Source organism: Hibiscus syriacus, unplaced genomic scaffold (assembly GCF_006381635.1).
Source record: "Hibiscus syriacus cultivar Baekdansim isolate YM2019G1 unplaced genomic scaffold, ASM638163v2 tig00112159_pilon, whole genome shotgun sequence".
In the NCBI taxonomy this organism is placed as follows: Eukaryota; Viridiplantae; Streptophyta; class Magnoliopsida; order Malvales; family Malvaceae; genus Hibiscus; species Hibiscus syriacus.
In genome coordinates, this window is record NW_024063263.1 from 1788952 (window position 1) to 1814085 (window position 25134).

The following is a 25134-nucleotide window of genomic DNA, read 5'->3' on the forward strand; positions in this document are numbered from 1 at the left end:
TATTATTTGGAACTTCCCACTCCAGAATAGCTTTAATCGTTTGGGGATCCACTCGAACTCCTTCTGCAGAAATTACATGTCCAAGGAATGCCACTTCATTCAACCAGAATTCACATTTAGAAAATTTAGCATAAAGCTTCTTGTCTCGTAAAATCTGTAAAACAATCTGCAAGTGTGAACTATGCTCTTCTTCTGACTTTGAATATATTAAAATATCATCAATAAACACCACAACAAACTCCTTTAATTGATGATAACCCGAACGTAGATCAATTTTTTGAGAACACTGAAGCTTCTTTTAATTGATCAAATAAATCGTCGATTCGGGGAAGTGGATACTTGTTCTTGATGATCACTTTATTGAGTTGTCTGTAATCGATACAAAGACGCATTGATCCATCTTTCTTCTTAATGAATAGAACTGTAGCTCCCCAAGATGATACACTTGGTCTAATAAACCCTTTGTCCAATAACTCCTTTAATTGAATTTTTAATTCTTGTAATTCCTTTGGAGCCATTCTGTATGGTGCCATTGCAATGGGCGTTGTTCCTGGTATTATCTCAATCTGGAATTCACCTCTCTGTCAGGAGGTAAACCTGGCAACTCTGCAGGAAATACATTGAGAAACTCTCTGACTATAGGAATCTCTTCAATCCATTTCTCCTTGGTTCTAACATCCAGTACATTAGCAATAAACCCTTGACATCCCTGTAGTAGTAACTTCTTTGCAGTCATCACTGAAATCACATTTGCTAATGGATTACATCTTTCACTAAATACAATAACTTCTATTCCCTCGGAACTTCTCAATGTCACTCTTTTCAATCTACAATCAACATCAGCGTAATAACGATATAACCAATCCATCCCCAGTATCACTTCGAATTCATCAAGAGGTAATTCCATCAGATTAACAGGAAATTCAATTCCCTGAATCCATATGGGACACCCTCGGCTCACCATATTTACCTGAGCACTGTGCCCTAGTGGATTTGTCACTATTACTTCATTACTAGTAGTTTCTAAATGAATGTTCAATTCTCTTACTAACGTACTAGTAATATATGAATATGTAGACCCCGGATCAATCAATACAATAACATCTTTGTCACACAATAGAAAGGTACATGTTATAATATCTGGGTCATCACAATCCTCATTGGTCTTGAGGTTGTACACTCGAGCAATGGAGTGTATCTCCTGTTGAGCAGAGGACTCTGACTGACTTCTTCTTCTGCCTCTACCTCTTCCCCTCTGGGCTACAAAAACAGACCTCTCTGGCAGTACAGATTCACTGGTTGACATTGGACAATCTCGAACGAAATGTCTGGCATCTCCACATCTAAAGCAGACTCCAGAAATCATCTGACATACCCCTAAATGATTCTTTCCACAATGCGGGCATTGTCTGGCTTGACTCTGATTAGTTCTCCCAGCTCCAGATTACACTGACTGAGTTTGTCTACCTCTCATTTGATTTGATCCTCTAGCGGAGGATGCCACTGATTCCGATCTAACATGGGGTCGAAAACCAGCATCTCTGTCCCTTTTTGATGGTGCGGAACTCGAAGAAACACTCGTTCTTTTGACTGTCTGAGCTATTGAATTTTCAAACCTCTCGTTCTAAGCTCTTTCCAGAGCCTTGGCACGGTTAACTACTTCTTGAAATGATGATAAATTCAAGACAATCAACATTTCCTTTAACCGAGGACGTAAACCCTCTACGAACCACTCACAATCATCTTTTTTAGTAGGAACTAGCTCGGCAGCAAAGCGGCTCAACTTATTGAATTCACACTCGTACTCATATACAGTGTGATTCCATTGCTTCAAATTCATGAATTCTTGCTTCATTTGACGAACAAATTGATCTCCAATGTACTTATGCTTGAATTCTTCTAAAAATAATGACCAAGTTACTTGGGCATTAGATATCCTCAATGTAACATTGGTCCACCAGATCCTTGCTTGTCATCTCAACAAGGAAATTACTCCATCCAGCTTCTCAGCATCGGAACAATGAAGTCCCGTAAGCATGACTTTCATGTCATTAAGCCAAAGGTCCGCAATAACAGGACCTTCATTGGCTTCCCCTTTAAACTCTAGAACTCCTAATCCCTTCAACTCTTTCGCAACATTCATTTTTGGAGTTGAAGTAACAGGAGGTTGGAAACGCGTCAATACAACGTCTAACGTTCTAAAGAATATATCTTAATCATTGACAGCATTCCAGAGGATGTCTGTTCTTCACTCTGCCCAGCCAGGGCAGGTGAATTATTGCTTTCAGCGGGTCTATTGCCTCCTGCTTCATTTCTAGATCTACTTTGTCCGGATATCTATAAAAATACAACCATATAGTTCTATTAGCAAAACAACATACTTACTATTCCATCATATCAGAAGTTTCCACTATTTTGTTGGCATGTATACCTTATAAGACACTCTAGACTTCAGTTTATACAGAGAATCGACTAAACCATAGCTCTGATACCATTAAATATAACACCCTTAACTCATATCCAACCCGAATACAAGTCTGAGGTGTCACATTGACTTTTCAAAACCTTGACTCTTATAGAAAATCCCGGGAATTTTTAAAACTTTCATTAAAACGAAATACTTTAATTTACATAAGATCATAAAATACAAAATCGATCAGAGTATTCGTAATTAACACTTATTACATGCCAACACTCTATACATAACCAAGTACATACTTTTTCAATTACTTCTGATCTGATCTCTTAGTAGTATTGATGTTCGTGCTACTTCTATTTCCATTTTTCCTGATTCTTGGTACCTAAGTGTAAATCACTTACACGCTAAGTCATAGACTTAGTGAGGCAATAAATGAATATGCAACAATAAACTTATGAATGTTCATACTTACCATTGGATCATGACATTTCAATATACATGTATCTATCGCACGATAACATATAATGCACATACGAAACTTACCTTCTTGTATCACTTTCACTGTAAATCTGCATTTCAATTGTATAGCCCATGTATATTATTGAGAATAGAGGTATGTGAGTACATTGAGGTTGTGCACTAATGTTGTCACCACAGCTCGTATCAATTCCCTCATGGGGCACCGAACCTTAGTTCAGTATTCGTCCCGTAGGACTATTATCTATGTCCCGTAAGACCCCTACATCCCGAAAGACTACATCCCGAAGGACTATTATACCCTCGACTCTTGGCATGCCAATTACACCTATTGTTATCATATCGTATACTATGGGCATTATTGTTATATTTCATATGTTCATGTACTCATATCATTTCTCTTGTGATCATGTATCTCATATCACTTCATATCATGTTCTTATATCACATGTCATATCACATATCATATCACATGGACATATATATGTCTTATGCATGTATCACAATAATTATCATGTATGCATGTTCACAACTACTATATTATAAAAATCAACTTAGGGATTAGACTTATTACAAGTCTTATTCCATTATAATATACATATAGTATGCACTCACCTTAGCTTTGCTTTGATTCGATTCTAATCCTTTTATCGTTCCGGAATAAGCTTACTTTTAGTATCTATATAATCACACATGGATTTATATCAGTATTATAACTAATATACTCTAATGGTTCACTCTTTAGACTAAGAGAAAAGTCAATTTCATCTTTTAATGAAGGTATGCATCGATGCACTACTGATGCATCGGTGCATAAAAGGTATTCGATGTATTATTATTGCTGGGATGCATCGATGCACTCCTTATGCATCGATGCACCAATTGCATTCGATGTTTCATTATTAAAAGAGTGCATCAATGCACTACCAATGCATCGATACACCTTCAAACAATTTATGGGTTTTAACCTTGATGCATCGATGCACTATGAATGTGCATCGATGCACTCTGCCCAGAATCCTCTTTTTGAACCCGAAAATTCATTCATTTTGGATTAAATCCTTCATGTTTAATCCTTTTTTTCATTCTTAACTCTAGTACACACCCTTAAACCAATTTATACTCATTTATTTCATCTTAAACCTTTAAATCCTATCCTTCATATGTAATTCAAGAATTACATTAATAAATCAACATGTTTGAATTCTGCTTTTAACACTTCGTATATCTTAACTAGATTGATGACTAGTCAAATATAACTTTCAATTCTAGTTATGAACTCTATTCCAAGATTTCATTTAAGAACTTCAAATCTTAAATCTCTCATAACTCAATCATCCTTTGATGTTAAGATAACTTAAGCTTTCCTTAAGCTTAGTTATCATCTAATAATCAAAAACCAATATTAAATTTAACAAGAAACTCAATAATCAGAAATCTTACCTTTGCTTTGGTTCACACGCACAAGGAAGAAAGAAGAAGAAGAAGAGAACTCTGGAAGCCTTTGTTGTTCTCTCATTTTCAACCCACTTGTACTCATATATATCCTTATCCCTTCTTTAATTAATTTTCCTTGCAAATGACTCTTTGGCCCTTCCATTCCTTTTTCCTTTCAATTAAATCCTACACAATCATTTACATATAAATCTTTATACTATTCATTCATTCTATTTTAATCGCCAAAATCTGAAACTTTCCAATTTAGTCACTAACCCGGTATTGAGGATGTTACAAGCTACGTATGATGTTTAATTTTTAATATTATATATGTAATCATTATATTATTTGTTTCCCTAATTTAAGCTTTGATTTGTTTGATTTAATATACTTTCTTATCATGATATTTTCTTTATTGTAATTTATTGTCCATAATTTGTTTTAATTTAAGGGTCACATTTTTTTTCATTTGTTTTTTTTATGTTCACATGATGGTTCATTATTATGTTTTGGTGCATGTGTCCTATTTTTATTTATCTTTAATTAAATATTTTGATGTATTTTCATTTTCATTTAAATGCATTTAGGTGTACATATGCTTTGCATGACATCTTAATTAATTTTACATGATAGCCTCATAAGCATCCTTTGACTCTAATCGAAATAAATTGACTAAGGGTGATATTCGATCATTTTAAAATTATCGAAAGAAATTTTCTAATACGTGAATATTTAATCCATTTTAATATATAGCATTGAGTATTAATACTAGAACTTACATTTTAGGTTTGAGCCCCTAAGTTCCTTAATTTTCATAATTTGACACTTTAAGTTAGAAAAATCCTTAATTTACTTTTAGTTTAATTAGGACGAATAAAATTTTGTTTGATTGCATTGTTTTTACAAATCTAAGGCACTGTTTACTTATTAAGGAATTAATAGTATATCTCCCGCGATCGTGCTCAGAGGGTGACTACTGGTAATTCCTTGAATACGTCGACATCCTTTTCAAAGCACATCATGTTTTCTAAAAATGAGGCAATATTCTGTTATTAGACACAATAGTTGATCTCCCGCATTTACACTCGGGGGCGAATGTTATTAGTCTCAATAAACGAATATCATTTTCAAACTTTGCATCCTTAATGATTTTTTAAATTAAATAAAGATCGAACTCAAAATTTCCAATTTTAAATATAGGGTAATCAACTAGGTACCAATTTTTGGGCGCTTGTGGGGGTGTTAATACTTCCCCGCGTGTAACTGACTCCCGAACCTGATTTCTGGATTTTTGTAGACCCCTAAAACTCGGTATTTTATTAAAATAAAATGTTTTATTAAAATCACCCGGTTTTTATGGTGTTCCAATCTCACCTTAAATGATTGGTGGCGACTCATCACATTTCGAAACGATTTTCAAATAGAAAACCCCGTAGGTTTCGGTCTTTCCCCCTCCGGGCAAAAAACGGTTGCTCGTCGTTGAAGAATCAAACTTAGAAAGATTTAGACTCGATCAAATAATAAAAGGGAAAGAGATGGAGGGATAGTGTCAAATAAAGTTTTTAGGGTTTACTGGAAATTGCATAAGAAGAATAAGATTAAAACACTAAAGATATAATAAAGAGAAGGGAAAATAATAATAATATGATAGGAATAACTTAGCCAAGTTAGGGTTTTATTGGTGATGGGCGAGAATGGTGATTTGATGATGATGATTGATAGATAGTTATCTACGAACCCTCTTACCACAATTGACTAGGCAAACTCGATAATCGACTTTAATCAGCCCTCCTAATCACAATGAGAAGGCAAACCGGAGTATGAAGATCTCTCTCACAAAGAACTTGAAAGAACTTAATGATGAAGGATACTTTGAAGGCACAATGCAATCAACACTTTCAAAAACGAACTTTCATTGTATTATATTCAAGAAAAGATGTTATTACAATGGTGGGAGGGACCTCCTTTATATAGGTGAGAAGTCCTTGTTGTAACATGACTAATGAATAAAAGATAATGTTTCGAGTCTATCATGATTCCTAATAAAATAATAATAAACTATGAATAACGTTTTAACTTGATCTTAATTCCTAATAAAATAATCAATCTAATTCTAAAAGATGATACATTTAAATTATAGTACAAATAATCAATAAAATATTGAAATTTTGTAATATTTAGAAATTGATCCTTTAAGGGATTTTAAATATATTTTCAGGATTGTCTCTAGTTGTGTCATATATTGATCCTGAACTTGTTTCAACTTGAGTTGTTGAGATCGAAGTAGATGTAGTAGGAATGAGTAATGAATTTCCTTCATTGAATTCTCTAATCTCCATGTGAGCATGAAGCCCCTTGCTAACGAAGGTTTGAATCGCAATTTGAAGTTTGTCTTTCATAAGTTTGGACTTGGTCCATGTGTGGATCAAATGGAAGAGCTAGTCCATCTTCTTTTATCCTGTGACGTGTCATGCATGTATCAGTACGGGCATGCTTTACGACAACCTTTGTTTGCAGGGAATCTTGGTTGTTTCTGTAACCGGAAGTGGTCAAGTGATTATGCTTTTATCAGCTGAGAGATGGTGGTCCTGGCGCCGTGAACTCGGTTGAGTTTGAAAGTTGTTGAAACGGGGAAGTGGGTGGCTTGGGGTGAGTTGGAGTTGAGTTGGTTAAGTTGAGATTGAGTTGACATTGACGTTGATCTTTGTATTAGGAGTTAAAATCTCAATCGTTAAATTTGAATTTATAAAATTTTAAAAGATAAAATTAAATTTTTAATAAAAATATATAAAATAAATTTAAAATATATAATAATTTTAAAATTTTAGGAGTAAAGACTATTCTATCCGTCTCTAGGTCCATTCCTATAGAGCATCAGGTGTACACATGTTGACGTTGCTGTGTATGGTAACGAGGTGTAGAGAAAATGAACCAAATATAATCATATTTGTATTTTGATTTTGAGATATATAACAAATTATGAAATTTAAAATATTTTGTTTTATGAATTTATGTGATCTATATTAATATATTTATTTTATAGAAGACACTAAATTTATTAAAAAATATATCTCAAATTATAATACAGATTTATAATCATAATAGTAAATTAAACACATAATTAAGATATTTTATTAAAATTATTGACGCAAAATTAGTAGCTTAAGATCACATAAGAAACATATAGGGAAAAATTAAAAAAAAACCTAATCAAAACTCGAACAATGATATAAACCAACATATATGACCACATCGACAAACGAATTGTAAAATAGTATTAAATTATTGAATGATCACCGAAAAAATTACAAATAAGAGTAAACGACATGAAAAAACTATCTACCAACGCAAATCAAGTATCTAAATCCAATCTAACAGTCCAAAGTAAGGGAACTCAACATGATAACAGATAAGCGTCATTTTGATTAGTTGTGGTGATGTCGAATCAACCCTTAAAAAAGATAGATAAAAAACAACGACCAAAAACATACCAAAATATAGAGAAAAACATGTTATAAAAGTAAATAAAAATGTGTAATAAAGGTAGTTTTATTGAAAAATGAAACCAAAAGAAAACTAAAGATGTGATATAAAAAAAAGGATAAAAATATCTAATAGTTTAATTTCGGACAAAAATTAAAAATGACCGATCGTCATACTACAGTCACTGGTACTCGAACAAAAATATCTAAAAGTTGCTTTTTCTATTTGAGTTTTGGACCCAATTTATTGAAGTGGATTATGTTATTATTATTCTGGCCCATGTTCTTTTCTAATATTACTGTTAATATTATTATTCGTAATTTATTTATTTACTATTTTCAAAGGGTAAATTTGATTAGAAAATATACTGAAAAAAATTATTTTATATAGAGTGTTAGAGAAATTATATTTTTCATCTACGATAAATGTTATTTTGTATAGAGGAAGTAGCGATGAACATGAGATCCGGATTTGACGGGTATTAACTCAACCCGACCTTATTGGGTCAATTTTCTTTAAAAAAAATTGATTCCGAGCCATATCAAATTCAGGTTTAAGGTGAAGTATACTTAACCTGACCTAAAATTAATATAAATTTACCTTTTATATTTTGAGATAATTGCAATAGTTATCCTTATATATTATTTTTAATTAAGTCCTTATTTTTTTGGAAAAATAACATTTTTTATAAACATATTTATTTCGGGTTGGTCAAGTCAGATTCGGATTTTATCTCAAAAAAAATCAAGTCGAGTTCAGATCTCGGTGAAATTGCCACTAAATTCAGGTCGAGTTTCGATGGAAAGATATATATTTTCGGATTAGGTTGGGTTAACTGAAAATCTGACCCATGTCCATCCCTAAACAGAAGATGTTTGGATGACAAGACGACTCTAGAAATATGCACGAATCACTTAGATTTTTAACATAAATGTAACATTAATAACATTAACATATATACAACGTGGAAGAAGATGTTATATCGTTCAAACGTCTTCTGACGTATAATGTAATAATCGCACTAGTTAAGAAAATATATCTTTATTTTCTTATTATTAATTTAGAGTAATTATACGTAGTAGTAGTATCTGTTTTAAAAACTCTTAATTATTTGACAATGAACGTTTAAATATCTTATAGTCACTGATGCTCGAACTTGGAACATTTAGTGATGATAATCATCTTTTCAACCACTAAAATCACTCGGTAGTATTTCTGTTTTTGTTAATGAAAAATATGATAAACTCAAGCTTAAAAGTAAGGGAACCATACATAAAATCCTAAAAATATAAGGGATGTAATTTTAAAACATAGAGCTGTAATTTTGAAGAGAAAAACGGGGGAAATAGAGTGAAATGAGAAATATTAATTCTAAATAATATATATATAGGGATGGGCATGAGACCCGAACCTGACGGGTTCTGACCCGACCCGAATCCGACGGGTCGGGTCAGATTTTTTTTTAAAAATCATATTCGGGTCAGGTCGGGTCTTTTATAGTGTGATGTTCGGGTCGAGTTCGGGTTTAGGGTGAAAAATACCCGACCCGACCTGACCCATAAAATATATAATTTTATCTTATATATTTAAGAATAATTACAATAATACCCCTCTATATATTATTTTTTTTCAATTAAATCACTATTTTTATTGAATAAAAATAATATTTTATTATTATTTCGGGTCGGGTGGACCAAAAACCCGACCCATGCCCATCCCTAGATATATAGTAATATTTTTGTAAATATATCAAATAATATAATATATTGAGTAGGATCATATCAGATAGTTCCAACGGAATTGTCATATATATATATATATATATATATAACTGCATGTTCTTTTCAACCATATTCTTCACAGGGGAAAAGGAGAGTTTGTCACTGTAATAATTATAACAACATTTTGGTTCTGTTTGATTATGTTAGTTCCTCATGCTGATGAAAAGTGCCATAGAATTGCAGATTCTTACCGTAATATATGTATGTATATATGCATGCATGCATGTATATATGTATGTATGAAATGGTCCTAAAGCATTGCAGTAGGAATTGGAATTGTACCAGACAAAGCGACTAATGACTGACGAGGTTTCTCCCTTTGATAGCTTTGAAGTAAACAGAATCTTTATCTATATACCCCCACTCCTTTTGGTGCCTTGTTTGACCATGTTTGGAATGGAATTACATACCATTTTGCTCATCTTCCCCTTTTGTTAATCTCAAATACTAATCTTTTGCAGGAGGATTCTTAGCAACTCGTATCTCGGCACCGGCACCGACGATCGATAAGTCAGAAACTTGTCAATTTTCTTAAACCGGTGCTTAAATGTGGAAACTTCGATGATGGTGTACACAAATTGACCTACAATATAGAAGTGATTGGAGTATTCCCACTTTTTCCTTTTAGGTAGAAGCCCCAAACTCATGTTCTTTTACTTTCTCTACAACACATAAGTAAGAACAAACTAATGATATTGCTCATCAGCATGTTACATGCAGGCATACATGCATACATGCATGCATATAAAGAGCACTCTTTTGAAAGAAATTTCAGTCATGGCTTCCATATAAGTCTGCCAAGCCTGCAATAAAGTAAAAGAGAAAAAGGAATGACAGTGCAGATGTTTCCATCATCAATGAAACCAACTTTTCTCAGTAAAATCATTAGCAAAAGCATTCTGATTTCTATTTCCACTTGGTTTTGTTCTTTACATTCCTTCTAGCGCTTTGGTAATGAGTATCCACAAGAAACCCTAAACCCAAAAATAAAAGTTAACTTGCAATGATTGTATTGACCATCCTTTTATCTTCTTCGGTTTTTCGAAAAGAATTCCCTAAAACTAACAAATCACAAACAAAACAATCTGCAAGTACCCCCGGTTCGGCAGTTCTTGATAATGCAAACTTCTTTCCTGCAAAAACCTAAAAAAGCTACATTATTATCACACAAGTAAACCTATTCGTCGTGAAGATTTATCGATATCGTTTGGGGCTTGCTTTGAGATGCCTTGGGAGTGGATTTGTGGTTTATCTGTTGCACTGAGATTGGTATGTTGTAAGCTGATGTCGCAAATTATCGTGATTCGAGTTATTCAACCTATGATCAACGAACATGGAAACAAGGTTAGCCGAAGAAACCAATAAACGCAGGTCAAAAAGGGAAAGAAGAAAGAACCAACCTTTTCTGGTTAGTGAGCAACGGAATGTCTGTCACCCTTATGAATGAACCTCCTCAGAGTGATTCTTGACTGCACATGGAAAAAGAATGGCTCTTCTCAAGAAAAATTCAGTGGAGAAAAAAGAACAAAAATATCGAACACTTCCGACGTTTTATGGCTACGTAAATTTTCTTTTTCACAGCTGGTTGCAATCTTATTGCTAAGTGACCATGGTTCATTTTCTTGGAAGATACGTTAGTGTCTTTTCCATGTTTAAAAGATGTGAGAATAAAGGATTAAGGTCCAAATACCACAATCACAAAGGTTTACGAGTGCAGGAAATTCGTTCGTTTTATTTCGGACTAATTTGATATGCACGAGACTGAGAAAAGAAAAGTAAACAAATAAGCTCAAAAAGTATTTACCTAATTGATTCAGAATGCAAAATTATTGCTGATATGTAGAAGCACATAGAAACTAAGCTCCTGCTTTAAACCAATCACTTAGTAATAAGAATGTGGGTCGTAAAAATGTACACACACACACACACACACAAATATACACAGAGAGAAAGAGAGAGCAAGCATACTTGAATGCGGGTCGTAGCCTCCTTTAGAAAAAATTTAGTTCGGTGTATCCGTGCGCATATGGCAGAAGCTCCTCTACCTCAATCCTCGAAGTAGTGTAACTCGTGCTCTTCTTCAACCGGCCACGGCTTGACTCAACTTCAGCCCAAAACATACCATAAACTGGTCTATGATCCGAGAACTTAGATTCCCCACGGACATAGGATAATTGGTGGATACCTTCTCCAAACCACAATATCCGGTCACACCTTCATATAAAAAAGTTAAGTCAGCACACTTCTTTTATTAAGCCGGTTTTCTTTATTGTTCCACTTTGGAGCTATGATTTTAACTACTTTATCATGCCTTACAGAACGAGGCATTTTCTTACCAAGCCGGAGTTCGGCATTTCTCCTTTGGGTGCATATCATCCCCGGTATATCTGTCTGAATTTCTTGAGTACTTGTATGTTGGTGGGAAGTAAATCTTCCCTTCATTCCATCCCTTAAAAACACGACCTCTTTTCTGCTCTATCCTTAGCTGCCGAAATATTGCCAATGAAAGGTTTTAAACTTTTGTATGTTATTCCGAACGAAGATACGAAGTTTGTATAGGTGAAAGCATACCTGATCATTTTCTAGCAATGCTCTCCAGTTCTGCATCTCAACAAGTGCCTTGGCAGACCGGTAAGAGAGAGCAATGAAATAATTCAAATCCCCAAGCCAAATTATTCGACTGGATCAATATATAAATAGTTGGTGTATATGCAAACAAATTCATTCTATGTTAAAATGGTAATTAGTTTATTTCTAAACTTTGTTTCGAAGCTAATTTGCAGACTAAAGTCCTTACTCGTGCTTGAGGATTGTTTCAGGGGACTTTTCATTTTCTTCATTATGAACCCGTGGAAACCTTGTCTTCTTAAGAATCTCCATGACATCGGCGTTCCTTCTTAGCTCATCGCCCTCCTTTTGTCCCGAAGTTAAATGAGTGCAGATGAAGCAAAAGCTTGTTTGATGCAGCAACATACTGACAGATATAGAACCCTGGCAAACCAAACCGCATCGGTTAATCATGAGTGCCTCTGGTTCTTGAGCATAAGACAAATCAATTATATGCAAAATGAACTCTTTAAGAGTACTGTTTTACGGTCGAGTAATACCTTATTTCCGAGATAACCCATCAATCCTCTGCCAACACAAGATACTTTCATGTTTTTAACATGGTCTCTCAACTCGCTCCTAACCCAGATTGTGATAAATATGCCAACCATTTGCTTACTAGCCACTAAGCAGTACCTTGAATGCCCAGGCATCCTATATCCCTGTTCGGATGCAGATCCACCATAGGACATTGGCGAGTACAATACGGTACTTGGTGATTCCGTTATCCCATTATCATCGTCCGATGAACCCCATCTGGAGTAATCGCTAGGTCGGGAGTAGTCGCTAGGCCGGGAGTAATCACTCGGCCTATTACCCCATCTATGGCTGGAGTCATAGTCACTCGGCCTATTACCCCATCTATAACTGGACTCGTAGTCACTCGGCCTGTGACCAAATATTACCCTATCACAAACACTGAATCGCCTATCAAGTCGTGGTTGTGGAATCGAGGGATCGTTGTCGATCCTCCAGCTGCTTGTTGCCTGAAACGACCGGCGATGAAAGAAAGACGAATTCTTCTGCCTAGATGACCCCTCAAAATCAGCATCCACCTCAACAACGGGCTGAGGAACAGGAGATGGTGTATAACAACCCCCACCACCGCTGGTTCCGGGAAGATTGTTTAGAGTCTTTCGAATGAGAGACAACCATTTTTTGGCAGGACCATTGTCTTCTGCACCCAAAATATTCACGGCATTCAAAGGAACTATCTCTTGAAACCTTCAAGAAAACAAATGGGAAGGAAACCATTCTATGAACAATCGAAGTTTGGTAAGCAAGACATGAAGGTCAAAACCGCCGAACACATACCCAAGGACATATATATCCGCCGGAGACGAGGCATGCAGCAAATCTTCTAGATTCAAATTACTCGGTGGGGATCTTCCAGCCACATTCCATGTTGCTACAAAAATGCTGCTCCAATGGAAAACAGAAGAGCTGTTGGTACTGATGCATCATCACAAAGGAATAAAAGTGAAAAGAAAATATACCTATAATTTTCGACATCTATGATTCGAGGGTGATCGAGATTCATTCTCCCTCGCCGGCTTTGCTCAGTACTCCGACAAAATTTTTCTGCACATCATTGTAACATTTAGAAAAGCAGTCATAATAAAATTTTCTCTTAGAAACTTGTGAGATGAGATGAGGAACCTGTTTTACTCTTTTTGATTATGCATGGCTCCCTTTCTGAGAAGCTGGTCCTGTATTCCACTTCACCTCCTGAAGATTGAAAATAAAAAATCCAAGTTATGAACAAAAATTGAAATTGCTAAAGGAATATTTCAAGGATGCCTTGTTTGTTTGATGAGAAAATTGCATGACAAGAGAAAATATCAGAATCTTGAGTACTTATAAATAGAATCCAGGAAAAGGTAAAGCCTTGAAATAGCCAAGTAATCCATTCACTTTTCTTCATTTTTCTCACAAATGACCATCTTATTAACTATTTTATGAATACTAAGCAATCATTGTGAAATTCCAAGAAAGTAAAACTCAAATTACTCACCTCCTCCTCCTCCACAAACATGATCATCAGCTTGAAAGTCCTCAGTTTTGCTCTTGATATTGAACCATTTTCTGACCATATTATTGGACCATGAGAGCTACACCAAAACAAATGAACACCCCCATTGAAGGAAGAGAAAAAACACTGTTCCAAAATCTCCCCAAAAAAATTTATTTTTTCCACAAATTTGAGTATCGAAAACCAGAAACAGAGAAAGAGCAAAAGCAAACCTTGCTTTTCTTGGGTTTCCCATCACTCATTGTTAAAGCTTTTGTTTCATACAACTCCAAAATTCAACTCTTTTACTCTTCCTCAAAGCTCTCAACTTTGATACAAATCACCAAAACCAAAGCAGAATTTTTCACTTGCTCAAGAACAAACACATAGTTGAAACAAAAACAATAAATGGGTTTGTCTTAGCTTCATCTTTCATGTGTGTTAGAGCAAAGAAAGAAGCTTAAAACCCCAGAAAATATGAAGGGTCCAAGAACTATAGAAGAAAGCGAGAGACAAAGACAGCACTTTAATGCAATGAAGTTGAGATGAGAAGAAGAAGAAGAAGAAGAAGGGAGAGATTGTTGATGTGGAACAAACACACAATGCGGCAAACATAAAAGGAAAAGGAAGTCTAGAGAGAGCTCATAAGAACAAGTAAAGCAAACACCTCTCTCTCTCCCTCTCTTTGTTAAACAAAAGAGAGGGAGCCTCGTTATCAGTAAAAAAGCGAAGTATCAAATTTTGAATGGAATAAAGTGCAGCGTCGAGGGAGAAGCTGTGTTTCCTTTTCTTTATTAACTACTAACTCAGTTTCCTCAAACCTCAAGCCTTGTTGAACATGAAAGAGGCAATGCCGTTCTGTAGGATGTGGTATAGGTGTCCGTCGAGTTAAAATATATATATATATATATATATATTACTCGAATTCTACTCAGATTCTATTTTAGAATAATTATATTCTACTCAAAATAAATATATTTATAAAAAAAATATTAATTAAATCAATAAAATAATAATATAAAGAACTATATTATTGTAATTATCTCTAAATATATAAGATAAAATTATATTATTTTTCGGGTCAATTTGAGTCAGATATTTTTCACCCTATACATGAACCCGACATGATCCAACCCAAAATATTTTAAAAAAAATCAACTCAAACAGATCGAATCCCACCAAATTCGAGTCTCAGGTCCATCCCTAGGTTACAACGACAACTATAGATGACTGAAATTGGACTTGAAAGTTTTTTATTTAACTCTTAATTTAATTGAAAAAATAAATTTAAGTTAAGTTATAAAATAGAATTTAAATAATTATTTTTTTAATAATTAATAGATTGATTTTTCGGTTTGAGTCGAGTATTTGAACTTTGTATGATATGTATATATATATATATATATATTACATATTAAATATATGTATGTATTGTATTTGGATGAGATACCAGATCCCTCAAGTAATATTAGGGGTTTGAATCTTGACAATTGCGAATGAAATAAATTGAGTTGAGAGGGTCGCCCTTGCCTCTCCAATACTCGATCTCGATTAGTTGATCATTAGATCGGATACCGATGGTTATACCAAAAAAAATAAAAAACTATTTAAATTAGAACCAAATAATATCATAATATTATAAATATTTATAATAAAATTTAAATAGAAATATGAACAACTCAACTCGAATCAACTCAAATTTTATAAACTAGACTCGAAAATATTTCAAATAAAGTTTGAGTTATAAAATAGGACTCGTCAACTTGAATAATTCGAAATATTTTTACTCGACTCGATCGAACGTTCACTCCTAATTGTTGGGAAATAAACTGAGTACAAGTAATTTCCCTATAACCAGATTAGTGAGAATGTGAAATAAAAGCGGAAAAATAATACCCGAAATTGATAACGGAGTTCAGCCAATTTTGCCTACGTATACGGACTGTTGCAGATCTTTTACTAAAGAGAAAATTTACAAGTGTTTACAAAACACACTTGAGAGAGAACTAGAAGATTTTGGGATGATTTTGAAGCTAAATGAGCTAGGGTATTTATAGTTGAAGCTTCGGAATAATCTTTGAAAATATCCTAAAGTGCAATGACTAAAATGTAATTAACCATTGCTTAAAATAAATAAATAATTCAGCCCCCATTTTTCCAAGCAGCCGGCTGCTAATTCTTTAACAGCCCATGTGTTTTTTTTTTAATTTTCAACAATCTCCCACTTGAAGACTGATTTTAATCTGTATTCACATCTCGATCAATGCAGCAGCTTTCTGGTTTTGTTACTCTAGCATGCCAACTGAAGCTTAACACAACTTCAGTTTGTCCGTAGTCACCGTCTTTGTCAACATGTCTGTCGAATTTTTAGCTCCACTGATCTTTTCAAGTTTCAAAATCCCATCTTCCAGAAGAGACAATATAAAATGATATCTTAATTGTATGTGCTTCGTCCTTGAATGAAAAGACGGATTCTTTGCTAGATGGATAGCACTTTGACTGTCGCAATACAAGACATTGTTTTCTTGTTTCTTGCCTAACTCTTCCAAGAAACTTTGGAGCCAGACCATCTCCTTGCTGGCTTCCGTAACAGCGACATATTCTGCTTCAGTTGTGGAGAGAGCAACTATCTTCTGTAGTTGAGAAACCCAACTCACTGCAGTACCTCCTATAGTATAGACATACCCTGTAGTGCTCTTTCTGATGTCAACATTTACGGCTAAGTCAGCATCTACATAGCCTGTCAGAATCGTATCTCCACCTTTGAAACAAAGTGCTTTGTTTACAGTACCCCGCATATATCTGATGATCCATTTGACTGCTTCCCAGTGTACCTTGCCTGGATTATTCATGTACCTGCTAACAGCTCCCACTGCTTGAGCAATATCTGGTCTGGTACAAATCATGGCATACATCAGACTTCCAATTGCTGAGGCATACGACACCTTCACCATGTGTGTACGTTCTTCCTCCGTCTTTGGTGACTGTTCTTTGGAGAGTCTAAAATGAATACCTAAAGGTGTACTTACTGGTTTAGCATCTTGCATGTTGAACCTGGAGAGTACTTTGTTGATGTACTCAGCCTGTGATAACATCAAAATCCCCGACTTTGTGTCTCTCTTGATCCTCATCTCAGATCCTTCATAGCAAACTGCTTCGACAATTTTTGCTTCAAGTTTATAATCTCTTGCATGTCTGAGCCTGTAACGAGCATGCCATCAACGTACAAGAATAAAATAATGAAGCTATTGTCGAACCTCTTGATGTAGCAACAATGATCTGCTTGGCATCTGGTAAAATCATTGCTACCCATGAAGCTATCGAACTTCTTGTACCACTGTCTAGGAGCTTGTTTTAAACCATACAAGCTCTTCTCCAACCTGCATACCATGTTTTTCTTGCCTGCCTCTATGAAGCCTTCTGGCTGCCTCATATAGATTTCTTCCTCCAAATCACCATGAAGGAAAGCTGTCTTTACATCTAACTGCTCAAGATGTAAATTCTCTGCAGCTACAATTGTCAACACCAGTCTGATTGTAGACAGTTTTACGACTGGAGAGAAAAATTTCATTGTAGTCAATACCTTCTTTTTGTTGAAAACCTTTGACAACCAATCTTGCTTTGTAGTGTTTGCTCCCATCGTGCTCTTCTTTGATCCTGTAAATCCACTTGTTGTGGAGCGCTTTCTTGCTTGGTGGTAATTCAGCTAATTCCCACGTCTGATTTGACATAAGCAAGTCCATCTCATCTTTCATGGAAGACTCCCACTTGACTGAATCCTCCACTTGCATTGCTTCATCATAACACTCTAGTTCACCATTGTCAGTCAGCAACAAGTAGTGCAAAGAAGGAGAATACCGTTGGGTTGGTTTAGGAATTCTGGAGGAGCGTCTCAGTTCTGGTGTGCTTGTTTCTTCTTGAACTGCTTCAGGATTGATCTGAACATCATTTCTAGAAATCTCCTCGAACTCAGCAAATTTCTTTATTTCAGCTTCGGTATTGGAGCTACTTGATTCTATGGTTGCCCTGTCTTTGTACATCACATTCTCATTGAAAATAACATCTCTGCTTCTGATGATCTTCCGATTTTCATAGTCTCAAAATCGGTAACCGAACTCATCACCACCATAACCAAAAAAGACACATTTGTTGGACTTGGCATCAAGTTTACTTCTTTCATCAGAATCTATGTGTATATAAGAAATACAACCAAACACTCTTAAGTATGAAAGGTTTATTTCTTTCTTGCTCCAAACTTTCTCTAGTATTTTGCCATATAAAGGAACTGAGGGCCCACAGTTGATCAGGTAAGCTGCAGTGTTGATAGCTTCAACCCATAGAAATTTGGGTAATCCGGCATGTATCCTCATGCTTCTGGCACGTTCATTCAAAGTTCTATTCATGCGCTCTGCTATGCCATTCTGTTGCGGTGTCATGGGAACTGTTGTCTCCATCTTGATCCCATTGTTTGCGTAGAAATCTCTGAATCTACGATTTATGTACTCTCCTCCATTGTTAGACCTCAACCGCTTAACTTTCAAACCAGTCTCGTTTTCCACCATGGCCTTCCATTTTCTAAAGGTATCAAAGACTTCTGATTTCTTCTTCTTCAGAAAATAAACCCACACCTTTCTTGTTGAATCATCGATGAAGGTGACATAATATAGTGAGCCTGCAAGGGATGGAACTGGAGATGGTCCCCATACATCAGTATGAACCAACTCTAACTTTTCTGCCTTGGGTATCTTGCCAATCTTTGCAAAATTGACTTTCTTTTGTTTGCCAAATATGCAATCCTCGCATAGTCCGACATCTACATTCTTTAGATCCGGTAGCTTCCCTTTTGACAAAAGTGTCTTCATCCCTTTCTCGCTCATATGACCAAGCCTTTGGTTTCATAGGTTTGATTTTCTATCAGCATCTGCTGTAGCAATGATATTCTCTAAGTTTGAGGTTACATAGAGAGTGTCAGCCTTCTTACCACGAGCAATGACGAGTGCTCCTTTGGTAATCTTCCATTCACAGTCTGAAAAGGTTGTACTATAACCTTCTCCTTCAAGCTATCATACAGAAATTAGATTTCTTTTGAGGCCAGGAATATGTCTCACTCCTTTCAGCGTCCAGGTGGTCTGGTTTGGCAACTTTAGTCGGATGTCTCCTTTTCCGATGATCTTTAAGGTTTCATCATCATCTAGATGAACTTTCCCAAAATCACCACTGACATAGTTCTCCATGATTTCTCAGTATGGGGTGGAGTGGAAAGATGGCCCTGAATCCAAGATCCATGATTCAATCGGACTGTTGACGCTTAGAATCATGGCATCACCTGTCTCCTCTGTCACGTTGACAGATTCCTATGCGCCGGTATTTTTCTTTAGTGCTCGACAATCTCTTTTAAAGTGACCCTTCTTGCCGCTGTTATAACAGGTAAAATCTTTCTTTCCCGTTCTTGATTTTCCCCTTCTGGATTTGGATCTGCCATGATTTGAATTTCTTTCTGAAGTTCTCCCTCTGGACTCCGTGTGCAAGGCTGAGGAGGTTGATGCTTCACCTGATTCTATCCGTCGAATTTCTTCACTCAGTACCAGATCCTGAACATCGTCGAATTTTAATTTTTTATTTCCCGACGAGCTGCTAAAAACTGTAACAGTAGCATTCCAACTGTCTGGTAGAGATGATAAAAGTATTAAAGCTCGAACTTCATCATCAAATTCAATTTCCACGGAACTCAACTGGGTTGTAATTTTGTTGAGCTCATTTAGGTGTTGAGCCATCGATGCCCCTTACGTCATCCGTAAATTGAATAATCGCCTCATCAAGTGCACTTTGTTTGAGGCTAATGGCTTCTCATACATACTGGAGAGAGCCGCCATAAGACCCGTCGTGGTCTTTTCCTTTGCTATGTTGAAAGCAACATTGCGAGATAATGTCAGTCGGATAACTCCGAGGGATTTTCTGTTGAGAAGAGCCCAATCTCCATTCTTCATGCCCTCTGGTTGCTTTCCTGAGAGAGATTGATATAGATTTTTCTGGTACAGAAAATCTTCAATCTACATCTTCCAAAAGCCAAAGTCCGCACCATCGAACTTTTCAATTTTCACATTCCCTTCGTCTGCAGCCATCGCTCCCACTCGAATATGGCTTCGTTTGGATCGTTTCTGATAATTCTTACGAACCACCGTGTATTAAAACACCTCCGTCGACAAATTCGTATCACCGACAAAATTTTACTATTTACGAAATTTACTATTTATGTGAATAGTAACCTCACAAAAATTGACAAAATTCACAACCAAAAGCTCTGATTACCAGTTGTTGGGAAATAAACCGAGTACAAGTAATTTCCCTATAACCAGATTAGTGAGAGTGTGAAATAAAAGCGGAAAAATAATACCCGAAATTGATAACGGAGTTAAGCCAATTTTGCCTACGTCTCCGGACTGCTGCAGATGTTTTACTAAAGAGAAAATTTACAGGTGTTTACAAAACACACTTGAGAGAGAACTAGAAGATTTTGGGATGATTTTGAAGCTAAATGAGCTAGGGTATTTATAGTTGAAGCTTAGGGACTAATCTCTGAAAATACCCTAAAGTGCAATGACTAAAATATAATTAATCATTGCTTAAAATAAATAAAAAATTCATCCCCTCATTTTTCCAAGCAGCCGGCTGCTAATTCTTTAGCAACCCATGTGTTTTTTTTTAATTTTCAACACTAATGACAAGATGTAAAGGGAAATTAGGAGTGACAATCTAAACTCGTGAAATTTTAATTTTATTTGATTTTACAAGATCATATTTTTTAAAAGCATATTTTAAGGTTGTGTCACTTTCGTAAAGAATGAGGACAGTTGGGTCAGGTTTATAGTGAAAATTCTATGGCGTGATCTAACTCCGAATACTAATAATATATTTTGTCTATATATTAAGGAAAATTGTTATAACACCTTTCTCTCTATAATTTTTTCTTTAGGTCCTTATTTTATAGAATAAATATATTTTATGTTTTAGTTGTGGATCGAGTCATAATATATTTTTATCTCAAAACTTAAGTCGAATTTCAAGCCATACAAAACTTTCTTAAACTCGAATTAAATTTAAGTAAAATATATATTTCTCGAGTTAGATATAAAAAATGTGACTCAACCTAACCAATTATCATCCCTAAAGATGGTGATGATCTGATTCAAATATATATATATATGGATAAGTATTTGTTTTTTAATATTCAGATGTTAAAATTATTATTCATCGTAAATTTTATTTATTTAACTCCTTACTTCAGATGTTAAAGAAATCGTTGTTATTTATAATATATATATTATTTTATAATCATTTTAACTTAATAAAAAAATTAACGGATCGAAATGTCAAGCACAGAATAATATTTAATATGAATTCAGATAATAACATTAATATAATTTAGAATTCAAAATGCACTTAAAAAAATGCAAGTACCCCAGTTTTGAGGGGTGTCACTAGGGGTGTAAACGAGCCGAGTCGAGCTCGAGTATTGCCGAGCTCGACTCGAACTCGAAAACTTTAAATGTAGGCTCGACTCGACTCGAAAACTCGCGAGCCTAAAATTTTCAAGCTCGACTCGAACTCGAAAAGGCTCGAACTCAAAAAAAAATTCAAGAGCTCGATTGAAGCTCGAGACTCGAGCTCGATTCAAGCTCGAGCTCGATTAAAGCTCGAACTCAAACTCGAATTTGATCCTACAAAAATCTTATATTACATTTAAAATATATAAATAATTTTCCCTTTAATCAACCATTACCAATACATTATAATATGAATGTATGAACTATAAAAAATCTAAAAAATAAAAAATACAATTACAAGAAATTTAGGATAATTAATATAAGTTTTGAAGTTTTTTTATAATAATTATTAGTATTATTATTACTCATGTTTATTATATTAACATGTGGTGCAAATCGACGAGGAAGTCCGAGATAGTGCACCACCCACGTGAACCCACCGAGGAAGACCCATGCTGGTCTGCCATCCACCAAAACCAATGCTGGCCATGCTCGAATCCATGCCCTGCAGACACACAAAACAAGGGACAGAGCACCAAGCACAAAACAAGGGACAGAGCACCAAGCAAAAAACAAGGGACAGAGAACCAAACACCAAAACCAATACTAAGAATGACAATTAACAGCTTATGCAGCAGTTGATAAGAATTAAATTGTATCTATGGGACATGTAAAATAATATGTTTCTGGGAAGAAGAAGGGGAGTGAAAATTTTGAAATATACAACGAATGAACCACCAGATAGAATACAAAATATAAAACAATTTCAACCTTAGATTATATTCAAAGATATAATTAATCAAAAATTTATATAACCTTACTTGTGACATTCACATATGTCCTAATCACTAACGTGAAAATCTAATGTATTGGTTCACCTTAATAGAGTTATGAAATTGAACAACCATATATTTCTTGATAAAACCATATTCAATTGTCAGCGGAGTTTTCTGCAACCTAAATCAACATAAATAAAGAAACCACTATAATAAGACAGTGTGGTATTTTTCCACTCACCTGAAATCAATCAAAGGTCGAATATAATTTTGACCAAACTTGTAGTAGTCAAATGGCTCCAGCAAAGCTTTGTGGTAGGGTTGAAATACAAAAGGATCTTGAAAAGCTACCGTCATATTTCAAGTAGAAGTTCATAAAAACTTATAATCGAAATGCAGTATCTGAAAAAGGAAGTTCATAAAAGTTACAAACTGTAGATTCATCTTGAAAGAGCATTTTAGAACAATTACCTCTACATCCAAAAGCACACGGTCAAGTGCAACAACCATGTTCGACAACACAACTTCAGCAGCAGCGAGATCTCCACTTTGAAAAACCTAAATGCTGTCACATGCGAAAGATTTTCTCTTTTAAGTTTTCAGATATACAGGTAAAAGATACGCAAGAATGAAAAAAAAGTTCACCAAGATTTTCGAAGGGCATAGATCGTGTACTGAGGAGAACATATCATATCTAGAGCATACATTAATGTGTAGTAAAGTTTGGGTTTCTTGCCTAGGCCAGCGAGGAAAGAGTGGTCCAGGCGTTAGGACTCTTCATCGGAGCTCGTGGGGACGATGAAGGCCGCGGTGGTCGTGGTCTGGCATGGTTACGGAGTGGTGAAGCTGGGTATTTACGAGGGTATTATGGGTTTAAGTTTAAGGTTTTGGGGATGTTTTTTATGAAGGTTGTCACCGAAATATGTTTAGGAGAAGTTTAAGCTCCACATCGGAGCACTAGGCGACTGAAGCCACAGAGGCTGTGGGTCTCTGTTAGGGTTGAGCGAGGAAAAATGATAGAAGTTGAAGTGTAGAACTCCGTTGAAGAAAGGCGAGAGGAGCGGCAGCTGCGGGCCTGTGACACTGTTTTCTGGTTTGCATGAGAATAAGAGGGGGAGAGTTGGAGAAGGTTAGGGCGTGAGGCTTGAGCGGCTGAAATGAATATTTAGTTTAGGTTTGTTTTAATTTAGGTTCTAAACCCTAATTAATTTTGGGGTTAATTATCATTTAGCCACCATAACCTTAGGGTAAATTAGCTTTAGGCTCTCTAGATTTATGCGTTTTGTACAAAACAGTCCCTCAATTATTTAAATTTTAGCTTAAATTAGTCCTCACATTTAGATTTTTCTTAATTTAGTCTCTGTTTAGGATTGTTTTCTTTAATTAGTTGTGTATATTTATTTTGCATGTTGATATGTTTATGTATAAGTATGTGAATAATTTATTTATGAGCCACATAACATCATTTTGCATAATTTGTATGTTACCTTCATGGCATAACTTAAACCCTAACACATAAACCCTAAACTCTAAACTTTAAACCTTAAATCCTATCACATAAACTCTAAATCCCAAACCCTAAACCTTATCACATAAATAGTTATGAGGTAAGTACAATATAGTATCTTGATATTAAATGCTCAAACTCTTGATATTTATGATATTTGAACCCAAAACCTCAAAATATAACAACAATTTAAAAAATTAGTTATTACAAATATTATCATTAGAAATATATTAAATATTTGTCATTAAAGAAATAATTTTTTTTATCAATTTAAAATAAATATAAGAATATTTATTCAAAAATAATTTTTAACCATTTTCAATTCAAGAATATTTATTCATCAATAATGTATTTTTAATATATTTTTAATAATGTAATTTTAAAAAATATAAAATTATAATATAATATTTTTTCGAGCTGCTCACGAGCTTTTCGAGTTGAATATCGAGTAGCTCGTTTCGGCTCGTTGAGAACTCGAGTCGAGTTCGAGCTCGAGTCGAGTCCATTCGATCCGAGTATTTATCGAGCCAATATCGAATCGATCTCGAGTAGCTCGCGATCTGTCTCGTCTCATTTACAGCCCTAGGTGTCACTGTTCTTTATTCTTGGCCACTCACTCAATTCAAACCACATTTTCAGGCACTAGGACCCCATTTTTATTTATTTAATGTGAGTTTCTTTAATTTTGGCCACTTATGAGAGAGCCTCTAGGGGGCAAAAGCATGCTCAATTCTAATATTTTTTTAATGGTAAGGTGGAGGAGCTTTCTAAAGTCTCCGCCGTCCATGGCGGCTCCTCGGGCCATCAACAATCCTTAAAGACTGCATGCTTTGATTACCATACATATTCGTTTATTAAACAAGACTTAATTATAAAATAAGTGATCATATTATACTGTTTTTTAAAATAAGTGTCGAAATATTTTTTGAATCATTCAGGTATTTAATGTTACAAACGTTACCATTTTAGGTGTTTGGGGCATAATGACTCTTAAAACATTTCGTTAAATGACACATGTCACGTTCTTATAATTTTGAAATTTTTATAAAAAATAAGAAAAATATTATATTTATTAAAAAACATATATTTTTT

The 25134-nt window shown here is 34.9% G+C and overlaps 1 protein-coding gene and 1 long non-coding RNA gene across 2 annotated transcripts; both read right to left on the reverse strand.

The window, feature by feature from the left end:
* Positions 1-10624: 10624 nt before the first annotated feature.
* LOC120175122 lies at positions 10625-10888 on the reverse strand. Its single transcript, XR_005521236.1, has 2 exons — positions 10775-10888; positions 10625-10730 (listed from the first exon to the last, which is right to left on the reverse strand). It is a non-coding gene; the product is annotated as an uncharacterized LOC120175122 (long non-coding RNA).
* A 692-nt stretch (positions 10889-11580) lies between these two features.
* Positions 11581-14561, reverse strand: LOC120175125 (type IV inositol polyphosphate 5-phosphatase 7-like). The gene is made up of 10 exons (XM_039181824.1): positions 14449-14561; positions 14219-14315; positions 13864-13929; positions 13701-13785; positions 13519-13623; positions 12705-13428; positions 12395-12588; positions 12169-12277; positions 11934-12082; positions 11581-11811 (listed from the first exon to the last, which is right to left on the reverse strand). Exons 1-10 carry the CDS (start codon positions 14476-14478, stop codon positions 11589-11591), a joined length of 1782 nt encoding a protein of 593 aa, XP_039037755.1. The 5' UTR covers positions 14479-14561; the 3' UTR covers positions 11581-11588.
* Positions 14562-25134: the final 10573 nt, after the last annotated feature.

Coding starts and splice junctions, on each gene's coding strand:
- LOC120175125 (XM_039181824.1), bottom strand. CDS start 14,478: ATGAGTGATGGGAAACCCAAGAAAAGCAAG. Junction 14,316..14,448: donor GGAAACCCAAGAAAAGCAAG/GTTTGCTTTTGC, acceptor GTTTTGGTGTAG/CTCTCATGGTCCAATAATAT. Junction 13,624..13,700: donor ATAGATGTCGAAAATTATAG/GTATATTTTCTT, acceptor CCATTGGAGCAG/CATTTTTGTAGCAACATGGA.